Source organism: Homarus americanus, unplaced genomic scaffold (genome assembly GCF_018991925.1).
Source record: "Homarus americanus isolate GMGI-L3 unplaced genomic scaffold, GMGI_Hamer_2.0 scaffold32929, whole genome shotgun sequence".
Taxonomy (NCBI): Eukaryota; Metazoa; Arthropoda; class Malacostraca; order Decapoda; family Nephropidae; genus Homarus; species Homarus americanus.
Genome location: NW_024737097.1, coordinates 17,283,043 through 17,304,376, shown reverse-complemented (window position 1 = coordinate 17,304,376; position 21,334 = coordinate 17,283,043). Strand labels below are relative to the sequence as shown.

At 35.5% G+C, this 21,334-nt stretch overlaps 1 protein-coding gene across 3 annotated transcripts in view; it reads right to left on the bottom strand.

Moving 5' to 3' along the window:
* Window positions 1-21,334, bottom strand: part of LOC121873251 (potassium voltage-gated channel subfamily KQT member 1-like) — a 158,695-nt gene that overhangs the window by 37,039 nt on the left and 100,322 nt on the right. For 2 of the 3 annotated variants that reach the window (XM_042376664.1, XM_042376663.1), the window contains exons 4-10: window positions 18,431-18,600; window positions 16,968-17,093; window positions 15,820-15,930; window positions 14,935-15,119; window positions 13,505-13,516; window positions 7,183-7,227; window positions 574-705 (exon numbers count right to left, since the gene is read on the bottom strand). In XM_042376664.1, coding sequence (XP_042232598.1) covers window positions 574-705; window positions 7,183-7,227; window positions 13,505-13,516; window positions 14,935-15,119; window positions 15,820-15,930; window positions 16,968-17,093; window positions 18,431-18,600 — 781 coding nt within the window. The remainder of the gene's footprint in view (window positions 1-573; window positions 706-7,182; window positions 7,228-13,504; window positions 13,517-14,934; window positions 15,120-15,819; window positions 15,931-16,967; window positions 17,094-18,430; window positions 18,601-21,334) is intronic. The other variant, XM_042376665.1, reaches the window with a different exon arrangement.

Sequence of the window (21,334 nt, the reverse complement as noted above, 5' to 3'; positions counted from 1 at the left end):
CTGTTCTAAAATCTCAAGAGAGTCTATCAGAGAAAATGGAAGTAAAGCTCATAGAAAACACAAAGAATTTCGACAGATGAATATACAGGTGCTCCTCTACTTACGAACGAGTTACGTTCCTGAGGCTTGTTTGTAAGTCCAACTTTACTCTTCTAGATACCAAACATATTGTAAAAAATTAAAAGATTATGGATATTTAGTACAGCTATACCCTTTAATACAGCCTTAAAACCTGGCTCACTCTTCTCCTCTTAGGTAATGTTTGTTCTATCTGGGATTTTCTTCAAAATAATCCAGTCTCATCCGCATTAAACACCTGTTCTGGCAGGTACCCCCCTCAGTGATGATGTTTGTATCTCTGAACGTTTGTAAGTTGAATGTTCTTAAGTAGAGGAGCACCTGTACAGTACTGCATGGGAATGGAGGAAAAGCAATACTGTACCATATTAGTTCCAAAAAGATTCATCCATGGGCTGGAAAATGAACAGATATACTGTACAAAAACAACAGAAGTGATCAAGAAACTTCACAAAATCTTTAATTAATGAACAATTATATATATTTTGCACTTACCTATTAGAATTTACAAGATTTTCTAGCGTATGATTAGAATCTGTATGTCTGTTTTTGATTGAAGGTGAATGAACATTTCTATGACGGCGAATCGTTGGTAGTCTAGTAACAAAGGATGCATTGTGTTTGAAGCTGTAAAGAGAAAGTCTTAATTAATTACAATCTTTATATGCTAGAATCTCAACTTACCATAAATATTGTCTGAGAGAGAGGTAAAACGTCAACTATGACCGTTGGAAAGCATTGTCAACTGGATAGTGATAGTGAGCTTATGTGATGGTTAAATATATTGCAGCTTGGTATCGTACATCTTAATCAAGTACTGTATTACACAAAGAGAAATAAATATTTGACTAATATGTGCTGCATATGACAGTAAACAATTGGTGCAAGTTTTAAAACTGGTCACATCAAAATACATTTAAAAACACACAGATAACTCGTTTTTTTTTCTCTCATGGAATTTGATACTACACTTGACATATTTAAACATCTTTCTTATAGACTAGCAAAAGCATTGCCATATGGGTTCCTGAACAGTACAACAAGCATAAGCCCAGCTGGATTTCTGCTCAAAAGCCAGTCTCTCAAGAGTCAAGTCATGAGTTTTTGACATTCCTGACAATAACAGGGTTTCCTCTGCTATGCTAAAGGTATGGAATCAGCTAAAAAGCATGTGGTATGAAGGATATGAAATTATTTGTCTGTTCCATGCTCTTTTATTTTGAGGTGACTTTTCTCCTGATTGTCATAGGGGAAGAATGGTACACCCTGTAAAGGAGACAAGAACATTATTAAACTCTACAGTAGTGATCAGGGGATGGGAGATGCATTGTTGACATCTGTGATGTAAACAGTCTTACCAGCAATTATAAAAAGACGTATCACTGACAATGCAAACGATGAGACTAACTATTTGTACAGAAATAATTCCAGCTGACAGGAGTATCTGAACTGAACTGAGACATTATGCCATGTCTTGAGTTTATTGAATTATCTGTAATCAGCTTAGATGTATAATGCCAAATCATGGAAGCAAGTTATATTTTCATGCTTCTCCCATATTTCCTGGTGACTACCCAAGCTGACACTAGCACATGATAGTTCAAATACACCTAAGACAGACTATAGAATGGAGAAGTAGAGTACTGTACTGTACATTACTGAAGAAGTCGTCTCAGGGGCTGGTGATGAAAATGCTGGCAAAAGAATTGGTGCAAGTAAAAGCAGATGAAAGAGCAAGTCCCATGTGTACATAAACAAAGGCTGTTTTCACTACTTTCCTCATTTCTATTTGAACTTTAGAGACAAAAGAGAAAGAATTTGTCGTAATTACTTTATACAAAAACTCACATAATTAAACATATGGACTACACAAAGGCCATAATTATTTTTGTACACTTAAATGGCATCTTATACGTAATGGACTCAATTCAAACTTTATAGATGGATTTCAAAATTCATGATTTTTCTCAATATAATGCCAATGATGAAAGTGGTACACACTCAAGCAGTTGGCACAAGGATTTTGCCATACCCTTATAATAAAATTTCAATTAAAAAACATTTGAGATTATGTAAACTGTATTGGGTGTACAGTAAACAAAATACTGTAGATGAAGTACTATATTGAAAAATAAAAATTGAATTTCTAAAATTGAAATGTCTCGCACACACTATGCTATAAATTCAAGGATGATCATATCTTAAAATATGAATAATTCACAAACATACTGTACCTTATAATATTATTGTTCACTTTACTGAAATAGAGTTTGGCCAAAAATGTAGTTGATAATACCTAGTGGGTTCCTTGCAGTGTATTTTAGATGTACTGGTCTACAACACACAGGTGACACAATGTGGGAAAGAAAAACTCTAATCTGGCCATCCTTCAAAAATTAAACTTCTTTCTCTTTTAAACACTCATACACACATTCAGAAACATTCACACGGAAAGTATAGGTAGGGTAGTTTTTGCACAATAAGCATGGTACAGTACCTCGTATAAAAAAAATAAAGACCATCCGCAGAATGACTCAAAACATTCATACCTAGTTAAAATGCAAACTATATTCTTTATCAAACATTCAAGACAGTCCCCTTCAGGAGCCTTCCAAACATTAGTGACTTCCACAGTATTAATAAACAAAGGATTGATCCTGAAATACCTTCTTCTGGCAAAAGCCTATAACCAGGTGGCTGTTCTTGGCAGATCAGGGTGATGTATTAACCAAATGGTTAGATCAACCATCACCAACTCCCCATCATACCCATTATCCCAAAACTGGGGAGATCAGGTGCATGAGTTGGCCTCTGGAGACAGAAGGCTTTATACTACTGTTATTTTGTGACTGGGACAGAATACTAAGCTAGTCTGCAGAACCACTCTCAATGGTGTATGGATAAGAAGTAAGTGAACAAAAGGTGACTGTTTCTGAAAAAAAAAAAAATGGAGTCTTAGTATTACTTTGGCAAGAAATATTCTTAATGGACAGACACTGCTGCTATAAGGCCTTATGTCTCTAGAGAACAACTTTTGTACTTGATCTCCCCAATTTTGAGCTAAGGGGTATGATGGGGAGGTGGGGGATGATTTGAGTAATTACTGGGTTAATTTTCTATCCTAGATTAAATGATTGGCGATTGTCCAAAGGTAACAGAATGCTTTCAATTGGCAGTCTATATTACAAGGAGTCCCTTGGTTGAGGGTGTTCTAGAAATACTGTAGAGGCGACTTACAAATTAATATTTCACACAACTGCTTTTGTTGTTGCTAATCTGTGCCTGAGAAGATAATTAGGTTAAATGGTATTCTTTATATGCTGTATGTCACACACACATTAACATGCAAACACATGCATGCATGCATTCATGCACATACACACACAATCACACACAAATACATATGTACAGCAGCTAGACTTCAACTTATTTGATTTACCATATACTCTCCAGTAGCATGTGACCAAAGTTTCCATTGTAATTTTTTTTATAAGTACAATACTGATTATGAGCCCATACCTGACCCTCCCCAATTCATCTAGGCTTGGGACCAAACAGACTGATACTAAACAATCATGGCTACTATTGCCTTACACTGTTGATAAAAAATAGACCACTTTGAGAAGAAGGATGAAGGAGCACCATGAAAGGCTCCTAAACATAAGGGGAACCATCAAGCATCCATCAGATCTATGGACATGTTATAAATTCTCATTCTCATGCTTATCCTAATCTGCTAATTGTTAGTCATCTGACACTTTTGATTCTATTTGATCTGTAACCCTAATTTAAAAAAAAGAAGAAAAAAGGTTCCTAATTCCCACTTACAACCTTTCTTGACTAACTTCATACACCCAAGGGTAACTTTCTCACATTTTGAGAAACAATAAAAATCTACTCTAAATAAATGCATCCAATTTCAGTTCCTAATATTCCTCAGGCAGTAGACTCTCTTTCTACTTTTCCTCACTTGTGGAGGAATAAGCAAGAGGGTCCACTTAATTCTCTTTATGTAATGACATAAAAATTCAGCAGGAATGTCAGTAGGCACCTGCAGACCCAGAAAGGGAGAGAGAGGAGTTACAGCACTAGACTTTTACAAGGCTCTGAAAATTTCTTGTGTAATCCCTGCTATAAATTGAAACAAACAAATGGGGCCTGACAAAGAAAACATAAGTGTATATATATATATATATATATATATATATATATATATATATATATATATATATATATATATATATATATATATATATATATATATATATATATATATATATATATATATATATATATATAATTACTCCCTTGTTCTTGATCAAAATCCTTGAACAAATTCTCACTACATTCATTAAAAACCTAATCAAAAGGAACCCTCACTCCTAAAAGAACTACAGTACTCCTATACTATACAGTACTGAACTCCTATTCATATACTACACTAGCATCCTTATCCCATCCATGGAGGAGAAAATTGATTAAAATCTGTGTCCAAAACCTTTCAACACCAAATGAATTCAATAGGCCTAACCAGCACTAATTACAGGTACAGGTACTGCACGATACACTTGCAAGGAAGTGATCAATTAAATACTGCACTCTTGTTAGTATAGTAAGTGGAATATTAAAAACCATATTCAAATTACAGTATAACAGTAATTAGAACATTGAGTATCAAGACATGAATATATCATCTGGATGTAAGGTTAACAAGTCACCCATCTGCAAAACAACTATAAGGTACTGAATTCTAAATTGACAAAATATTTCAAATAATTAACTGACAAAATATTTCAAATAATTCAAATCCTTAAGTTTGTGATTACAGTACTGTACTACTAAATGAATGAATGTGCATATTATTTTAAAAATCCATCTATATAGTAACTGGGACTATATAATATAGCCACAGTAATCATGATCAGACTTTAATGGTTCATGGTTATCAATATTGACCAAAATCAGTTGCTGGAAGTATATGTCAAAGTTCCAGTACAACATAATAATAATGGGCAAATCAATGGCAGTTCAAATTTTGTCAAAATGATATTACCATTTTATTATAGTCTAAACAATCATTTTTTTTCCCTTACAGTAACTACTTAAAACATATAAAACAATCATAATGAAGAGAATCCATATACTGTATAAGAAATTGTCTAAGTAAGCGAATGAACCAACAGGCAGAGAAAATGCTACCGGGTACTGCAATAGCCTTACATTCGGCCCGGAGACAGCCTGATCGAACTCAGTTGTCTCCTGTAAGTTTTGGAAAAGAACATTTAACAGAACAGTGCTCACACCACTGACTATGCAACCACATCTTAAACAACAGCCAAGGTAAAGAAATTGAATAATTATATATTAACCCATCTTAAGCGAAAAAAATTATATTTAACCCATGCCACAGTCAAGCTTGAATCACAGAAAAGTGATCATCATTCAGAATTGAAATATGGAATAATCTACCTTTAACGAAGTTAAATGTTTACTCTCAATTAATGTGCGAGTCTTTTTTTTTATATCATAGAAAAAGAAATAAAACCACTGAGAATAACCTTAATCTTTAGAAAATGTCTTTAATGTACAGTACAAAGGCCACATGTCAAATGAGATAACAAGGATTTTCCAACAATGAGGCAAAATGCTCTCTAACTAACTGAAAATTCTACAGCCACACTATATGGTGCTCTACCTACTAAACCTTGATTGTTACTAAAGATAATGGTCAGATGAGTGCAACACTGCATGGAGGTTAGGGTTGGATTAATTATTTCTAAAGCCAACCAATTATCTAGGATACTAACTACACTGACAGACCGTAAGTACCTGCATCACTATAGCACCATCAAATTTATCAAGGTACATTGGTACTGTATTACAAACTCTTAGGATGAAATTAAATTTTAAATTCTTTCTGGATCACTTTAAACATCAGAGATGAAAATCACAACAAATACTGAGCAATAATAAATAAATAAATTATAATAATAACAACGATACTACTACTAATAATAATAATAAAATACCTGTACCATATTCAAGATAATGCAGCAAAATGAAAAAAGGGTGAAACACACAAGCCACAAATGCCAAGTAATTTTGATATTTACGGTCTGCAAATCTCTAAGACCTTTTCACACATGAAAACAACAATAAGGCATTGGCCCACAGATTCCTTGAAGATCATTGAGGAGTAATGATTTTCTTTGTGTGTTCTCTGATGATATTTTGAACTGAATAAACAAATTTGTCTGTTACATATTAGTGTGTTCAGTAACATACCAGTATGTCAGGGAACAATCAGCATTCACCAGGTAGATTAAGGTGATAATACCAAAAAGGATTAGTAACGAACAAGAGCCACAGAGTAAACAAGGTGCACAAGATACAGACAGAGGAACACAAAGAAAAGGAGGAAGTGGAAAAAGATCTGTGAAGAAAAGGATACAGTATATTTATTTGGCTGTTTTACCCTGCAAATTCAAATTAGCAATTATGATGAACAGGTGCAATACCTGTATAGATAACTCCTCCTGTGGTATGGAGCAAAGAGGGTACTGGACAATACTTTTACAGCACATGGATGAAAATTATTCCTCAACTGGTAATTCATCTAATCTGAGCTCCCATGTGTGTGTGTGTGTGTGTGTGTGAGGTTTACTGTATCCACACACACACACATTTTATCCCTTCAACATATAAACTGCTAAATTCTGAGCAAGGGTAAAAGAACCAATAAAGTACAGCATATATATGTTATGTAATGTATAAGTATTAAAATGGCAACTTGACTCCAAAAATTATGAAGTACTGTATATCATTTGGGGAATAGAATGTTAAAATGAGTGCAACAGGAATCAATTAAAACAGTCCTGTACAGTCTGCTCCGTGGATTAACACGATTTTAACATGAACAGAAAACATCAGGTGTAGGACTCCTAATATAGTAGATTATAGTCTACATTTATAAGATTAAATTATGGTAATTTTACAGAGACTCGGGTAAAAGATACAACTCACTCAGAGAAATACAAGATAAGTATGTGAGTATTTATCAAAGATTCTTATTGTTTGTTGAGGGCGAGGGTCAGGAGTACTTACATTGAAGAAGCATTAGTGATCTTTTCCTTTTCCTCGATCTTGATGCTGACGTCATAACACAAAGGTCATGTGATATATGGGAGTGTGGGATGGGAAGGAAGTGGAAGGGAATATGGGAGAGGAAGGAAAGAGAAAAGAGAAAGAAAGAAAATGTAGTTGCAAGCTTATTTTACAAAGACAAAATTTTGAGGAAATTCCTGCATATGACTGTTACTTAAATGGCTAAGTCACATTATTATCTATACAAAAGAAATCTATTTTCCCCAAATATCTTAAGGAAGTCCATCACACATGATGGTATGTCCTCGGTTGAATGGATAACAAGAAAACACAGAAAATACACTACTGTACCTCTTTGTTGCATTCAATTATGTGACCTTTCAAAATGACCAGAGTACAATACATCATCAGAGGAAAATGATTTTTGTGATACATTACTGACAATCAAGGACCTGCACTATACTTATTCTTTCCTCCCCACCCCAGTAATTCACATTAATTTATAAATATTTTTTTTTTTAATAAATCTTCCACTGTTAAAATTTACCCACTGCTGTTGAAGCCATACTAACTAGTGTCTATGGACATTACAGTATTTTCACTTAACAAAATGAGGACATTAACACAATGTACTGTAATGAGTGACATATTGGAGGGTAATGATAAATGGATTATTGTGAAGTGTCAGTGAACTTTTGGGAATCAGTGTGCAAGACACCAACAGTACAGATGACATACAGTACATTCAATATTGATACTAACATCTATTATTATCACACATTAACGAAATGTAAATCAGAAATTATCATTCAACAGTTACAGAAAAAGTTCCCTCAACAATTGCAAACAGTTAGACACAAAGTTCCCTCAACACTTCTTGAAATGTTGTGCATCTACTTGAGGGTTATGTAGGTAATGAGGACTAATATTCTAACATCTATTTACCTAGATATTCTGTGTTACAGTACTGTATTATAATGAAGTTTTCCATATTGTTATTCTGATATACAGTGACCCCTCCATTAACGAACTCAATCCGTTCCAGAAGGTCGTTCGTTAACCGAAACCATTGTTTCAATGGGTTTTTGGGTAATTGGTTCCAGCTCACCAAAAATTTCCTAAATTCAACAAAAATGGTAGAAAAGTTCACTTACTTTGAGGTGTGTATGTAGAAGGCTCCTGGATGATGATGATGATGATGATGATGATGATGATGATGATGGGAATTAGAATGGGGGTGGAGGAGAAGGAAGAAGAAAAGGCATTGGGGTGGAAGAGAAGTCACCCCATGGCACCATTTCATCCATAAAATTTTAGTTCTCTTGGTGTATTTCAAGATTATTTTCTTTAAATCAACACTGCACTGCATTATATATTGTCAATATGTAAAATATATTTCAAAATGACCAATAATTTGCTTGGAAACACAGAAAAAAAGCGTTTAGTTGAAGAGAGTCTCAAGCAAGATGTTACCTCCAGTGAAAACAGAAAGAGACTAACTCCTGTTTGCTGTGTTAAGAGGCTGGATGCCGCGCATTAAACTAATAACTTTACCTTCAATTATGTTCAATAATTGTTAAAATGACTAAAAAATTGAATATTAAACTTTTAAAATTATTGAATAGTACAAACTTCTTGATATTTACTAAAATAGTAAGGAATTTAAGCCCTAGAACCGATTACTGTATTGGCGGACTGATATTAAAGCTGGTTGCCCAGTCAGTGCAAGCGAAAACATGTTGAGGTCGGTTCGTAAGAACTTCGTTAACCGAATTTTTTTTCATTAACTGAATTGAAGATCCTTATGGAAGGCAGTTCGTTAATCGAAATTACGTTAACCGAGGTGTTCGTTAAACGAGGGGTCACTGTAGTCTATACTCAAAAGAAAGGTTTATTGGCTAAAAACCAATAAAATATGTAACTCACAAGTAGCTGTCAAATATTGCCAAGTGTTAATGAAACTTTGGCTGCATTTATTAACATGAATTAATTTTTGCTTAATATTGATATAGCCCCTGATTGAACTGAGAAGTGAAACAGTGTAAAGGAATTATCCCAGTAAAAAGTTAAAGCAGTCATTCACTCGGATATTATCTGATTTGTTTATCAATTGCTTTTGCTTAAAAGCGTAAGAAGTTTCTCCCATTGTGCTCCATACTGTACAGTACTTGAATGGCATATTACACTGTACATATGATTGAGTTAATTTATAAACTTCTGAAAATAGGCCTGTAAATTCCTATCTATCTAAATTACCTTATTCTATATACTGTATTGTACATGGTGTACATCAAGACTCTATTATGTGAAACTGAAATGTAGGTAAACTATACAAAACTAAATGCAAAATTCAGTGTTGAGAAAGCAATAAATATCTGTACAGTATCAGCATTCAAGAGGAAAATGCATATTTCTTGAATCTAAAATACCAAAAAAATACAGTGTTCACTCCAAAACAGAGTCAATGTGTGATAAACTGTATGATAATTAAACGGACTAACTGGGGAGCCCAGGTTGTTTCAACAAGAAGTGTTACATATGTCACAATCTGTTTTGGGTCAACTTAGGCTAACCCACAACCAGGAAGTAACTAAAACTCCACCTGGTCTGAGTCAGCTTGAATCAACCCAACACTAAGAGCTAAAATAAACAACTTGATCTAGGTGAGCGACAACTGTCTAACACAGTAATTAGAATATATTACATAACAAAAGTCAACAAGGTCAGGATCAGATTAAGAAGAGCAAAAAATTAAGTGAAGTAAGAGGGCACAACCCAATCTGGAGCAGATGAAATAAACAGTCGGGGAAAAAGCCTTCTACTTAAAAGTAAACATTTACATCAAGCATGACTTAACACAAGATTAATTGCCACAGAGTCTACTACTTATAGTTACAATATAATGTGCTTAATTTATAACATATTGTATACATGCTGAGTGACAACCAAATTCTTAAAATTTTAAGACCTCAAGAAATCTTGCTTGAACTGAATTTCTTTACTTTAATTATGAAAACAAGCATGATACTTTTAGCACAGTGCCAAGAAAAATATTGCTTGAATGACAATGGGCAACTCAAGAAGCACGGCTCAAGAGTTAGGAACACTGCATTAAAGCTAGCTGTGTATGAAAAATAATGGCATTGTCAGAAATATCTAATTGATGGTTAAACCCAGGTCACAGAGCAACTTACAAATACATGCTTCCCTCATTTCTTAGATTAGTATCTAAATGTTTTTTACTAGCAAGGGTTCAACAAAAGGAAATGATCGTTTGTTTGGCCTAAACTCTCACAGCTGTTTTTTAGTCGTTCAGGAGCTAGGTGAACACATTCGGGAGCTGGCTCCTTACACATAAATGGGTTTCTTTAACACGTTTCCGAGGCCTCTCACACCAGTCGTACTCATCAGTGATGTGTACTACTGGTGTGAGAGGCCTTGGAAAGGAGTTTAAGAGACACATTCACGGATGGCGAGCTAGCTCCAAAGCGTGTTTACCTAGCTCCCGAACAACTAAAACAACAGATGTTAGTGGGAAAAAATGCTTATCTTAAAATAAAATTTCCTTTGCTAAAACTTTTCAATAAATTCCAAAAAATGCCAACATGCAAGACAAAATAGGAGAAATTTTGATGCAATGAAATATACAGTCTACTTCATGCCTAATTCAAAGACAAATGAATAAATATATTATTCAAGATGATGTCTTCCTTCTAACACCACCCAAAACTTCTTAATATTAAAAGCAGTAATTCTAATATTTCACATTGAAATATATCTGTATACTCTCAATGGATGTGTAAAGAGACTCATTTTAATTGGTTTGGACTGCAGGAGCCTGTAAGTTGTCAAGTCCATAAAGTGTAAAAATATATTATCTGAGGGGAGGTCCATAGCCTAATATAAACAACCTTTAGTGGCAGGGGATAACAGAGGCATGAAATGTGGAAGATGATGCAGAAGAAGGATGGAACACAGCTAAACAGAGGACACACCAAAACTAAATTAGTACGAGGAGAGAACAAAACTGACAGCAAACAAGATGAAGCAACACCATGTCAAGCGAAGATAATCTTATACACAGCTAAGAACAGTGTATCTAACAAGTCCACTCTGCACAACCCCTGATATATCATAAACAAGCAGACACATTGTTATCTACTATATAACTTCATCAGGCATACAGAGCTGCATTTACCATCACTGACATTCATGGCCTTACATGTCCATTCAAGAACTGTTCCAACTACGGAGTTGAAACGTTCACAGTCAGAAATAATGTAAAAAATAAAGTAAGGGTATTGTGTACCATATATGGGTACAGTATGTACAATATTCCGTACAGAAAATATGCTAAATTGCTACAGAAAAGGAAGACACACCAAGATATGTATCACAGTTCATATTTTTCTTTCATAAGGGTTACTATACATAAAGGAACTAGTCCCCTGTTTGGCCATTACCCAGTTATGACCATAAATTAAGTAATGATTTGTTTATGCCATAAGAATTACCATAGTTTGTACAGTAATCAATATTGTTTTTCTTATGTCTCTTAACTGAAGAAAAAAGAAAATCTGCTTTGGAAAGGTAAAAAAAAAAAAACTGTAGGTTCTGATAACATGACTATTTTTTTGGAGGGGACACTTACTAAAATCACAAAACAAAAGGAATACATTGCAACATAGACAATTACAACCAAGAAATAAGGTTGACATACACGACTATCCGTTAATATTCTGCCACAACAACCACAGCATGTCACTAAGTCCTGAGTTATTTTCTAGTAACTCTCATTTCTAAAACTATAATTCATAGAGTCAATCTCATTTTAGTACTGTACAATATAATTACCATAGATATGATTACAACACAACTGGTATCACTTAATGGGAATGCCAGTCACTATAATTCTACAACCGGATGAAACAATTGGATGACTAGTTTCTATACTGAAATCATTATCAGACACTACTAACATCATATACAGAGGGTCTATAATTATGGCACTATCACACACTACAATCACAGTATAACCTTGTACCATAATCCTCAGGATCAGATAGTGCAATCATACAATAACCTGGGTCTATAACAATACTATCAAACAATACAATCACAGTACATTCTAGTCTAAGACACAATACAATCACAGTATAACCTACAGTGGTCTCTTACAAATGTATGACTCATTTACATTTTGTAAATCTTTGCATTATTAATGGGTACCATTTCTTTAATGACTTATGATCGTCTAATAAATTTCTGGCTAGAGTCAGGAGGGAAATTTGCTCAATGACTTCACATAAAATGTGCACTTGAATACATTGAGGTGGATGTTGTTTGTCATTTACCTTTCCCTCCATCCAGTTGTCCTGCAAGCTTATTATTAGTGAGTCGATTTTGCCTTGGCAGCATTTCCTACTTAAGCAGTTTAGACTTCTCTCTCACAGCAACATGAATGATTCATTGTAGATAAGATATACCAAACTAGACCTACTATACCTACCCTAACATCCTATATGAGTTAAGTTTTATTTTTCATCTTATCCTATTGGTGGTTGGTGAGGAGAGAAAAGCAGTTACATGGAGAAAATGGTGATCTTATAAACAGACTTACAGTACAATATAATAAGGATAAAATCAAGAGCGCCTTTATTGATATTTGGTGAGACTGGGAACTTTCCAAAAGATCAGGTACGGCTACAATACAGTATATAATTTATCATCATAAAATGAACCAAACTAACCTAGCCTAATTAGTATAATAAGCTCAAGGTTTCTTCTATGAAGATTTTTCATTTGGTAACTCTTTTCCACGAGTCTGATGTCTAATGGACTACCCTTATTTTGGGGGACGCAGTACACATTTTTAAGGACATGAATCTAAACCCCAGTTTTCATAATAATTCAACTTTATTCATATTCAAATTGTGCAATTAAAGAAATTTTTTAAACATACCTTGAAGAACTGTAAGAGACCACTGTATAGTACTAAAATAGCGGCACTCAGACACTATAACCACAGTACAGTCTGACTTGGCACCCTATTCACAACATTATCAGACAGTACATACTATAATAGCAGAAATTAGATACTGTACTGTACAAAAGTTAATATAATTGTGAAGGGCAATCTACTACGGGGGATAAAATGCAGCAGTGAATTATAAAAATTAATGCTTTATTACTAAGGAAACAGCAAGATGGAGAGAGAGAGAGAGAGAGAGAGAGCCCTCATTTGTACGATGTTCTAACACTGACTGGCTAAGACGAGAATCTAACGAACAGGCATTATGTAAAGTAAAGTTCTTTGTTTTACCTGATTTGTCTCCTGGAAGTTTTGAGAGAAGGGAAAAAAATGGCTGATAAATTCAAAGAACCCCAAAATGATACATTGAACTTTGTCAAAACTAAGAAAAGATTTCTTTCTTCAAATGTCAGCGTTAGTAAACCGCATAAACAGTGATATACACTATTCATTCTATCACCAAAGTATGGCAGAAAATTTTGGAAATTTCAAAATTATGTATAATTCCGTATATACCTTAAGCCACGGAAAGATTTTTTTTTTCAAATGCCTTGACGATTTCACTGTTTCCCTCCAAACCATGAAACAAAAATCTGAAAACAATTTTAATCACTATATAATTTCACTGCTTTCCTAAATAGCAATGACACGTTAAATAATAACTTGGCTACATTAATTTATCAGTGAAAGCATCTTGAGACTTTCTATCATTAATAAAAAGATGCAAAGAAACAACAAAAATTGAAGTACTTAATGAGGATTGTCCTAATATCCAAAAAGACATCAGCAAACTACCATTTGACATATAGTATAAGTTTTAAATACAGTATATATTTTTAGAAATTTAAATATTAATGCAAGGATCTTTGATATAACTGATAATGCAAAATCTTTAAGTACGTACAGTAACACTAAACACTGAATTAGAGAGTGAACAGAGCACATTTGATTGTAGTGCAATGTATTTTCTCTGGATTTTATTATTTACACATACAGTAGAGGGGATTATATCTGGAATAAGTTTTATGGATGTCAACGCATTTTGGGAAGATTTTGAGATGGTAAAAATTATATAGCATGGCTACATAATGAATACAGTAAGGATTGTTAATTGATACTCTAAAAGTTAGGTTATATTAGAACAATACTAATATAGAAAAATATATGAAGTGGTGCATAAAGCCAAGAGTATAGAATTCCAAGATGAAAGGAGACCTAGATACCGTATTGTATAGCAAATAAAAAAAAAGGAGGAGATTTTTCACTGGAAAGATAGATAAACGAAATTATACAGCATATTATTTAAGGAAATGCAAATCAAATTGATAAAAAAATTATTTCCAAAACTTAAAAAGTATACTAATAAGAGGAATAGCAGCATCTAAAAAAGGAAGTGCAAAAATCATCTTGAGCATAAAAAAAGAAAAATTGTATTTAATATATTAGCATGGACCTCTGATGTTAGTTGCACATCTCATGATTCTGCTTTTTTGTTTAGATCAAATATTCCCCTTCCCCAATTGCTTTCATGGCCAATAAAAATTTACAAAACGGTCAAATACAGTAATTAACCTTTGCCTTTTCGAAATCATAGATTCAACTTCTAGTTGCTGTGTATCATTCATCCTGTGGTGTATTAAGACATACAGTAATCTATTGGAATTGAAGTGGCCATTTCATGAGATCTCCTGGAAATTAAATCAAGTGAAGGTAAAACTTACGAGGGTGGTGAAGGCAGAGGGACCTGATGTATCTTCCAGGTGGCGACGGACATGGAGTGCTCATCAGCAGCATAGCACCGCCATAAACACTGTATGAGTGTGGCTGCTGGCTGGCGCCGACGGATCATGTGCTTCTGACGCTGTTGCTGCTGTACTTTCAAGGCAAACCCTGAGCCTAGGATACCCTGTGGAGTGATGCAGTAATACATTAAATGAAATTACTCTACCAAGGTAAAACTTAATTTGGACCACATTAAGATTAGCCCTCAAAGCTTATTCCCTTGTGTGATTAAACAGTAAATGTTAACACCTGAATCAACACTTTCTGATGTGCCTGCAGTAAAGGAGTAAATAATCTACAGTACATTAAAAAAGCTATGAAATTTTTTAACAATACCTGAACAAGAATAAGTTAAGATACAGTGACCATTCATAGGGGATATATACAAGTTGGAGGGAAATTAATAATAATCTAATTGGAACAAAAGTTAAAGAAGTCACAAGTACAGAAAACTATCAGAGCTGACTTCGTTGAAGGAAGGATTGTGATCTCTAGGAATAACCTGCCACTGAATGTTCTGTGAACTTGTTTAAAACCAGACTCGACAAGCTGGCATTATGTTCAAGAACACGTACATGCCCAGTACTTCCCAAAAATGTGTACCAGAGAACAGCCCAACTGCCCGATTGGCTAGTGAGCTGACCTTGGGCGAAGAAGATAAAGTAAAGAAATTTGGAGGATAAGGAAAATATGAATGAGGCAATCCTCTAAATTTTTATGCAGGTCTATAAAACTTAATATAGCCTACTACTAATAATTATAAAGGAATACAATTCTCAGTAACACAGTACTGTACTAATATTATCAATAATAATTATACTGACCGCTGGAAGGGCGAAAAATGAGATCCCGAGAAGGGCACAACCTGAAGCGATGATCTTCCCCCGCCAGGTCTTGGGCACCACATCCCCATAACCCACCGTGCACAGGGTGATCTGTTGGTATTGAGAATGACACTGGGTGAACTGATGGTAATGAAAGTGATGGTGGTGACATTAATATCTGTAACAATAAACAAGATGAAATGGCAACAGGTGCGCGTGTTGAAAATTGTGTTACTATTACTGTACAACTTATCATGGTGATAGTGGAAAGGTTTTACTATCAATAGTAAAAAGTGTGTGATGGTGCAATGGGCACTGTGCAAGATGACAATAACAGTGAGTGGTAAAATTGGAGAAAATTGTATTAATATTAAGAACAACATGAGAGCAAAAGGCTATACTGTACTTCATCTCTTGTCAATTTTTTATGTAAAATTTAGCATGTACGTACAGGCTTATAATTAGCTAATAAAAATGACTACACTTTGTTGACACATAAGAGTGGATGTACAGAAGGTAAAACAACTATCTGTGCAGGTGGGGGTCGATATGCTCCGAAATTTTATGTGACTAGCGACAGCCCTCATATACCAAAATTTATCGTTCATGTTCTCATATTGTTTCCCACCAAGTATGCACAGATAGTTGTTTTAGCTACTGTACATTCTGATCCTGGGTATTGTGGGTCAGGTTTGGTCAGGTTATGAAAAGGCTTGTGTCAGGATCAGTTCGGATTCGGTTAAGATAGGTTGGGGTTTGGTTTGGTTTGGTTACTATTAGGTTACAGTAAGGTTAGGCTGGCTTCGACTAGCAGTGAGAGGGGTCAAGGTTAACGTACCTTCGAAATTCATTAAGTCAAGTTAGGTTGAGGTTGGATTAGTTTCAGTTAGGCCAGTGACTATATATTGAGTTAGATTCAGTTTCCTTGGGTATTTAGATCAGGTTAAGGGAGAAATTACATTAAGTTAAGGTTGGGTTTGTGGTTAGCTTACATTAGTAGTTTAGATAAGTTACCCGGTAAATACAATTTCCTTAAGTGCTCACGCCAGGTTAAGAGATAGGATACATCCAGGCCGGAGTAGACTAACCAAAAGCATTTGAGACACGAGGTACTGTATATAGAAACACGGCATCATCTGAAGACTTACCACCCCCCACCAGAGGGCGTCCGGGAGGTGTCTGAAGTTCTCGTTGTTGTCTTTTTCGACGAGGTAGACGAGGAAAGAGGAGAAGATGAGCCCCAGGAACCCTATATACAGCGTGGTGATCAGCTCCTGTTACACAAGGTAGGTTTTCTTTACTGAACTGAACACTAGTGATCATTATAATTAGGTCGTTTAACTATAGCCAAGACTGGAAACTTCCCACACATGTCAATATTCTCCGCTACATAGGCCCGCTACCTACCATAATGGTATGGATCAAATAATTACATAAACGGATTACAGGCTGATGCCGCAAAGTATCCGCCACCAATCACAAACACCTTTGCAATTACAGTTCCCATAAAAGGTCATTAAGATGCCACATTAAAACCTTCAGCATGGTTACCAAAATATTGAATCTTTTGTCTATTTCAAGTTTAAATTAATCAAAATATATATTTCTGGTCCCGGCCACCAGAAAAAAAAGTGATTATGCACCCAAGAAAGCATTAGCTAAACATGGACTGAGTTAAGGAGGAGAGATACAGTACGGGCTTTCTTTTGCTTCCAAATCTGTCGTGTATCAATCATTTAATAAGCTGTACTAACTGTCACCAATCAAATGAACCATTTCAGTATGTTTACTAATTCATGATCAAGTCTGGTTAAGTAAAGTTTCATATAATTTGAATTTAGCTTTTGGTACACAAGGAGGCTGTGTGCTGGTATTAGACTTGACCGCCATCACCTCCCAACAGTATAAAGTTAGGTACCCATTCACAAAAGGGTTGACTGGGGGGTGGCCAGGGTATGCACCAGATGCCTTTGAAACAGGAGGTGAGTGCTATGTCCACTCGGCCGCCACATCTTTTCAATCAAATTACCATATACCGTAATTAAAACTTATAAATATTTAATCACGTTCATGACGAGTTGAAGTTTAATGTTAAATACCTATTATCTGTGCAATTTCTGTAAATGTCAATTGTGTAGTCTAACAAAATTTTTGAAATTTATCGTTATTTTGCAATTACTCAATACTGTACCTATCTTCTATTTACCCCACTGTTCATATTCATAATAATAATAATAATAATAATAATAATAATAATAATAATAATAATAATAATAATAATAATAATAATAATAATAATAATAATAATAATAATAATAATAATAATAAATGGTTTATTAATAGAGTTGCAGCCAGTGGCTGAAAATATACAGACTTATATTTGATTTAGACATAATGATACTGTATGAGAAGTGCATCAGCTCTACACTCTACTAAAGACACCTATGTGTCTCATTAGTATTTATATAACAAAATATCAGTATATCATGTAAAATTCTACAGTATAAAAATAAGATGTGAGCCACTACAACCCGTAGAATTTATTGCCTCCAAACAAATGATATTAATTGTTACCTGAAAAGTTAACTTATTATGGATATGGTAATCTTACCTGTCTGTGGGCATAAACGACAGACCCTAACAGCTTCCAGGTACCTCCTCGTCTGTCCATCCGCACCATCCGCAAGATCTGAAAAAATCGGAGGCCGCGGACCGCCGAGACCACCTGGCCACCAGTCCCATTGGCCAGGACCACCACCGACGCCACGATGGTCACAATATCTGCAGGATGAGGGAAGGGTTAGAGGCTTGTCCACACCCCACTGGTGGAGCACGTTGAGCCTCTAACACCTTCCCTCCTCGGGCAGATATAGCCATCACCGTGACCCCGGTACTGGTGTGCTGCTGGCACAGGAGGAGGCCCAAATCTCCTTTACATACTAGACATACAGCCCAGTATGATAGGAAGTTTCTGTTTTAGTTAGCTTACATTTCACTAGACTAGATTTGGAATTATTCAAGCGGAAATAATATATGGAACCATGGGCGGATCCAGAAATATCCAATGGAGTTGTGGGTGGGGGTTACATGGTGAGCACTGCAAGCCCACCCAACTGGGGGGGGGCTGGGGGTGGGGGCATTGTAAGCCCCCTGGATTTTTTTTTTAAATCTGACCAATATCAAGGGCATTTTGAAGCTATTTTGAGGCCATGTGCACTTGATATTATGAGATATTACTTTTTACTATACAAAAATGCCTGAGTACAATACTGCATTAAAGAAAAAGTATTAGAATTTTCTGATGAAAACGGGGTCCAGAACCCCAGAGCCCCCTGGATCTGCCCCCTAATTCGAGTCTATTTCAAATCTTTCTGCTTCCATTACCTTGTCTGACGTTTATCAACCTCCAGTTCCTAATCATTCTACCACTACTGATTAAAATTAAACCACTATGAAAACGCTCAGCTTATCACTTTACCATCAATCATTAATTCAGTATTGGAACACTACACATTAATACCTTCCTCCCTCTTTATTTTTTCTTATACCTTTGCAACCCTGGAACCCTCTCCCCTTCACACGTATTCTCATTCTCAAACAACAATCATCCTCTCAAGTGTAGGGCATACAGGTTTGGGCTCAGGTGACACCATGACCCAGCTGCAGCGGGTGAAAGGCATGGTAAGTGAGGGATGAAGAAAGAGGGATAAAGCGAAAGGATATTGAGAAAATAAAACCAGAAACAAGAGATATATTCATTGATAAAGCTAGCAGGAATAGGAAATTAATAACATATTGGGTAAACAGAGACGTAAACGACTGCCTTAAGCCACTAACGAGCCAATTAGTAACGAAGAGGATAAAAGTAAAAGTAAAAAAATAAGAGAAACACCATAGCAAAAAAAAAAAGAAAACCGTGTTCCTCAAGAATAATACTTACACGACGAGGATGAAAAGTTTGTTGACCTAAACAAACTGCTGAAGACGTATATTGTTGACTTAAATGGCTAACTAGGTAAGGGAGATCATTAACCAAGGCCCCCATTTGGCTCTTGAGTCTTGGACACTAATGAACGTTCGCCTTTATGACTCTTTTTTGTTTCTTCTGGAATAATTTAACCCCACTGACTGATGACTTCACTTAATGTTAAATGTTTACTGATGGTATCTGATAATGACTGATCCCCCGAGTGACTGAACTGACCGATGACTTCTTTTAAGCTGACATTTCAAGGGATTAAAGTTTTACGTGTAGAAGACGTTTATAATGTATCTATGGGTGAAAAAAATCCACGTCATGCCATCTTAATATGTTTAAAAAAAGATCGGGGATAAATTATAATGGGTATCTCAGGACACATTTAAATTTGAGCACATGTTTATGGTCAGGGGTTTACATACAGTATGCCACTTAATTTTATGCTCACAGCTCCCTCCACACACACATACAAATAAAATGTCCGCAGAATTTAAACCCTTTCAACCTCTTAAATTAAATTGCTCTAATGACAAGAGTGAAGTATCATCCTCCTACTGGAACATACTATCGGACGCCCCAACTCCCGCCATTACTCACCACCACAAATACTTCCAGTCTAATTACCATCACGCGGGGGAAAAAAATTCAAAGACTGAAACTGCACCTTAAGGGGATAAAATTTCCAAATAAATGACCGTGACCCCGTTGAAAGTTGGGGCCCCCTCTGACCCTTTGTCCTTAGAGATTCTTGTTGTGTAGCTAAGGAGAGAGAGAAGAGGAGAGAGGGGAAGCAGAAAGGGAGAAGATGGAGGGTTGGACTACCACTGGTCGGGTATTTGAGACAACCTGATCCTTTTATTCTTCAATGGCCTTTGCTCATATGTTGTCGTTATAAATGGTATTATAAGATGGCGAGGGATTCACTGGGAAGACGAGAGGAGGATTAAGTACAGAAAGAGTGGTTGTGTATTGGGGTGTCGCTTCCTAGTGGGAGAAGGAGGATGAAGGAGAGGGCGATGTTTAGAGAAGAAAGAGAAAACAGACGACAATATTTGGGGAGTAAGGGGGAAGAAGACCACAGTGCTTGAAGAATAGTGAGAAAGGTGTGGAAAGAATAAATTTAGAAGTTAAAAGGAAAACGAAACAGGAGGAAAAGAGAAGAGACGAAGGAGGAACTTGATTATAGTACTTGTTTTTTTTGTACGTCAATCTATTTTCTTCCGTTTATTTGGACTTAATTCCAAGCATTCGAGGCCTCTAAACTATTAAGCCAAGAAAGTGCTATTTATATGGCATGTATATATCTAAAGCAACAGAAGAGATCACAAAAGGCAAACAGTAAAAGGAACAACTACAACAAAAACAACAACCACAGAAACAACAAAGACGACAAAGACACCGAAGAGACAGATAAAACAAAGGAAACAAAAGATAAACAATAAAGAGGAAGAAGCATAATGGTGCAACAAGGGAGAATGTTGTAGATAAGGGACAAAGAGGAACACGAGGAGGCCATCAAAGGGAAAACATTCTCCG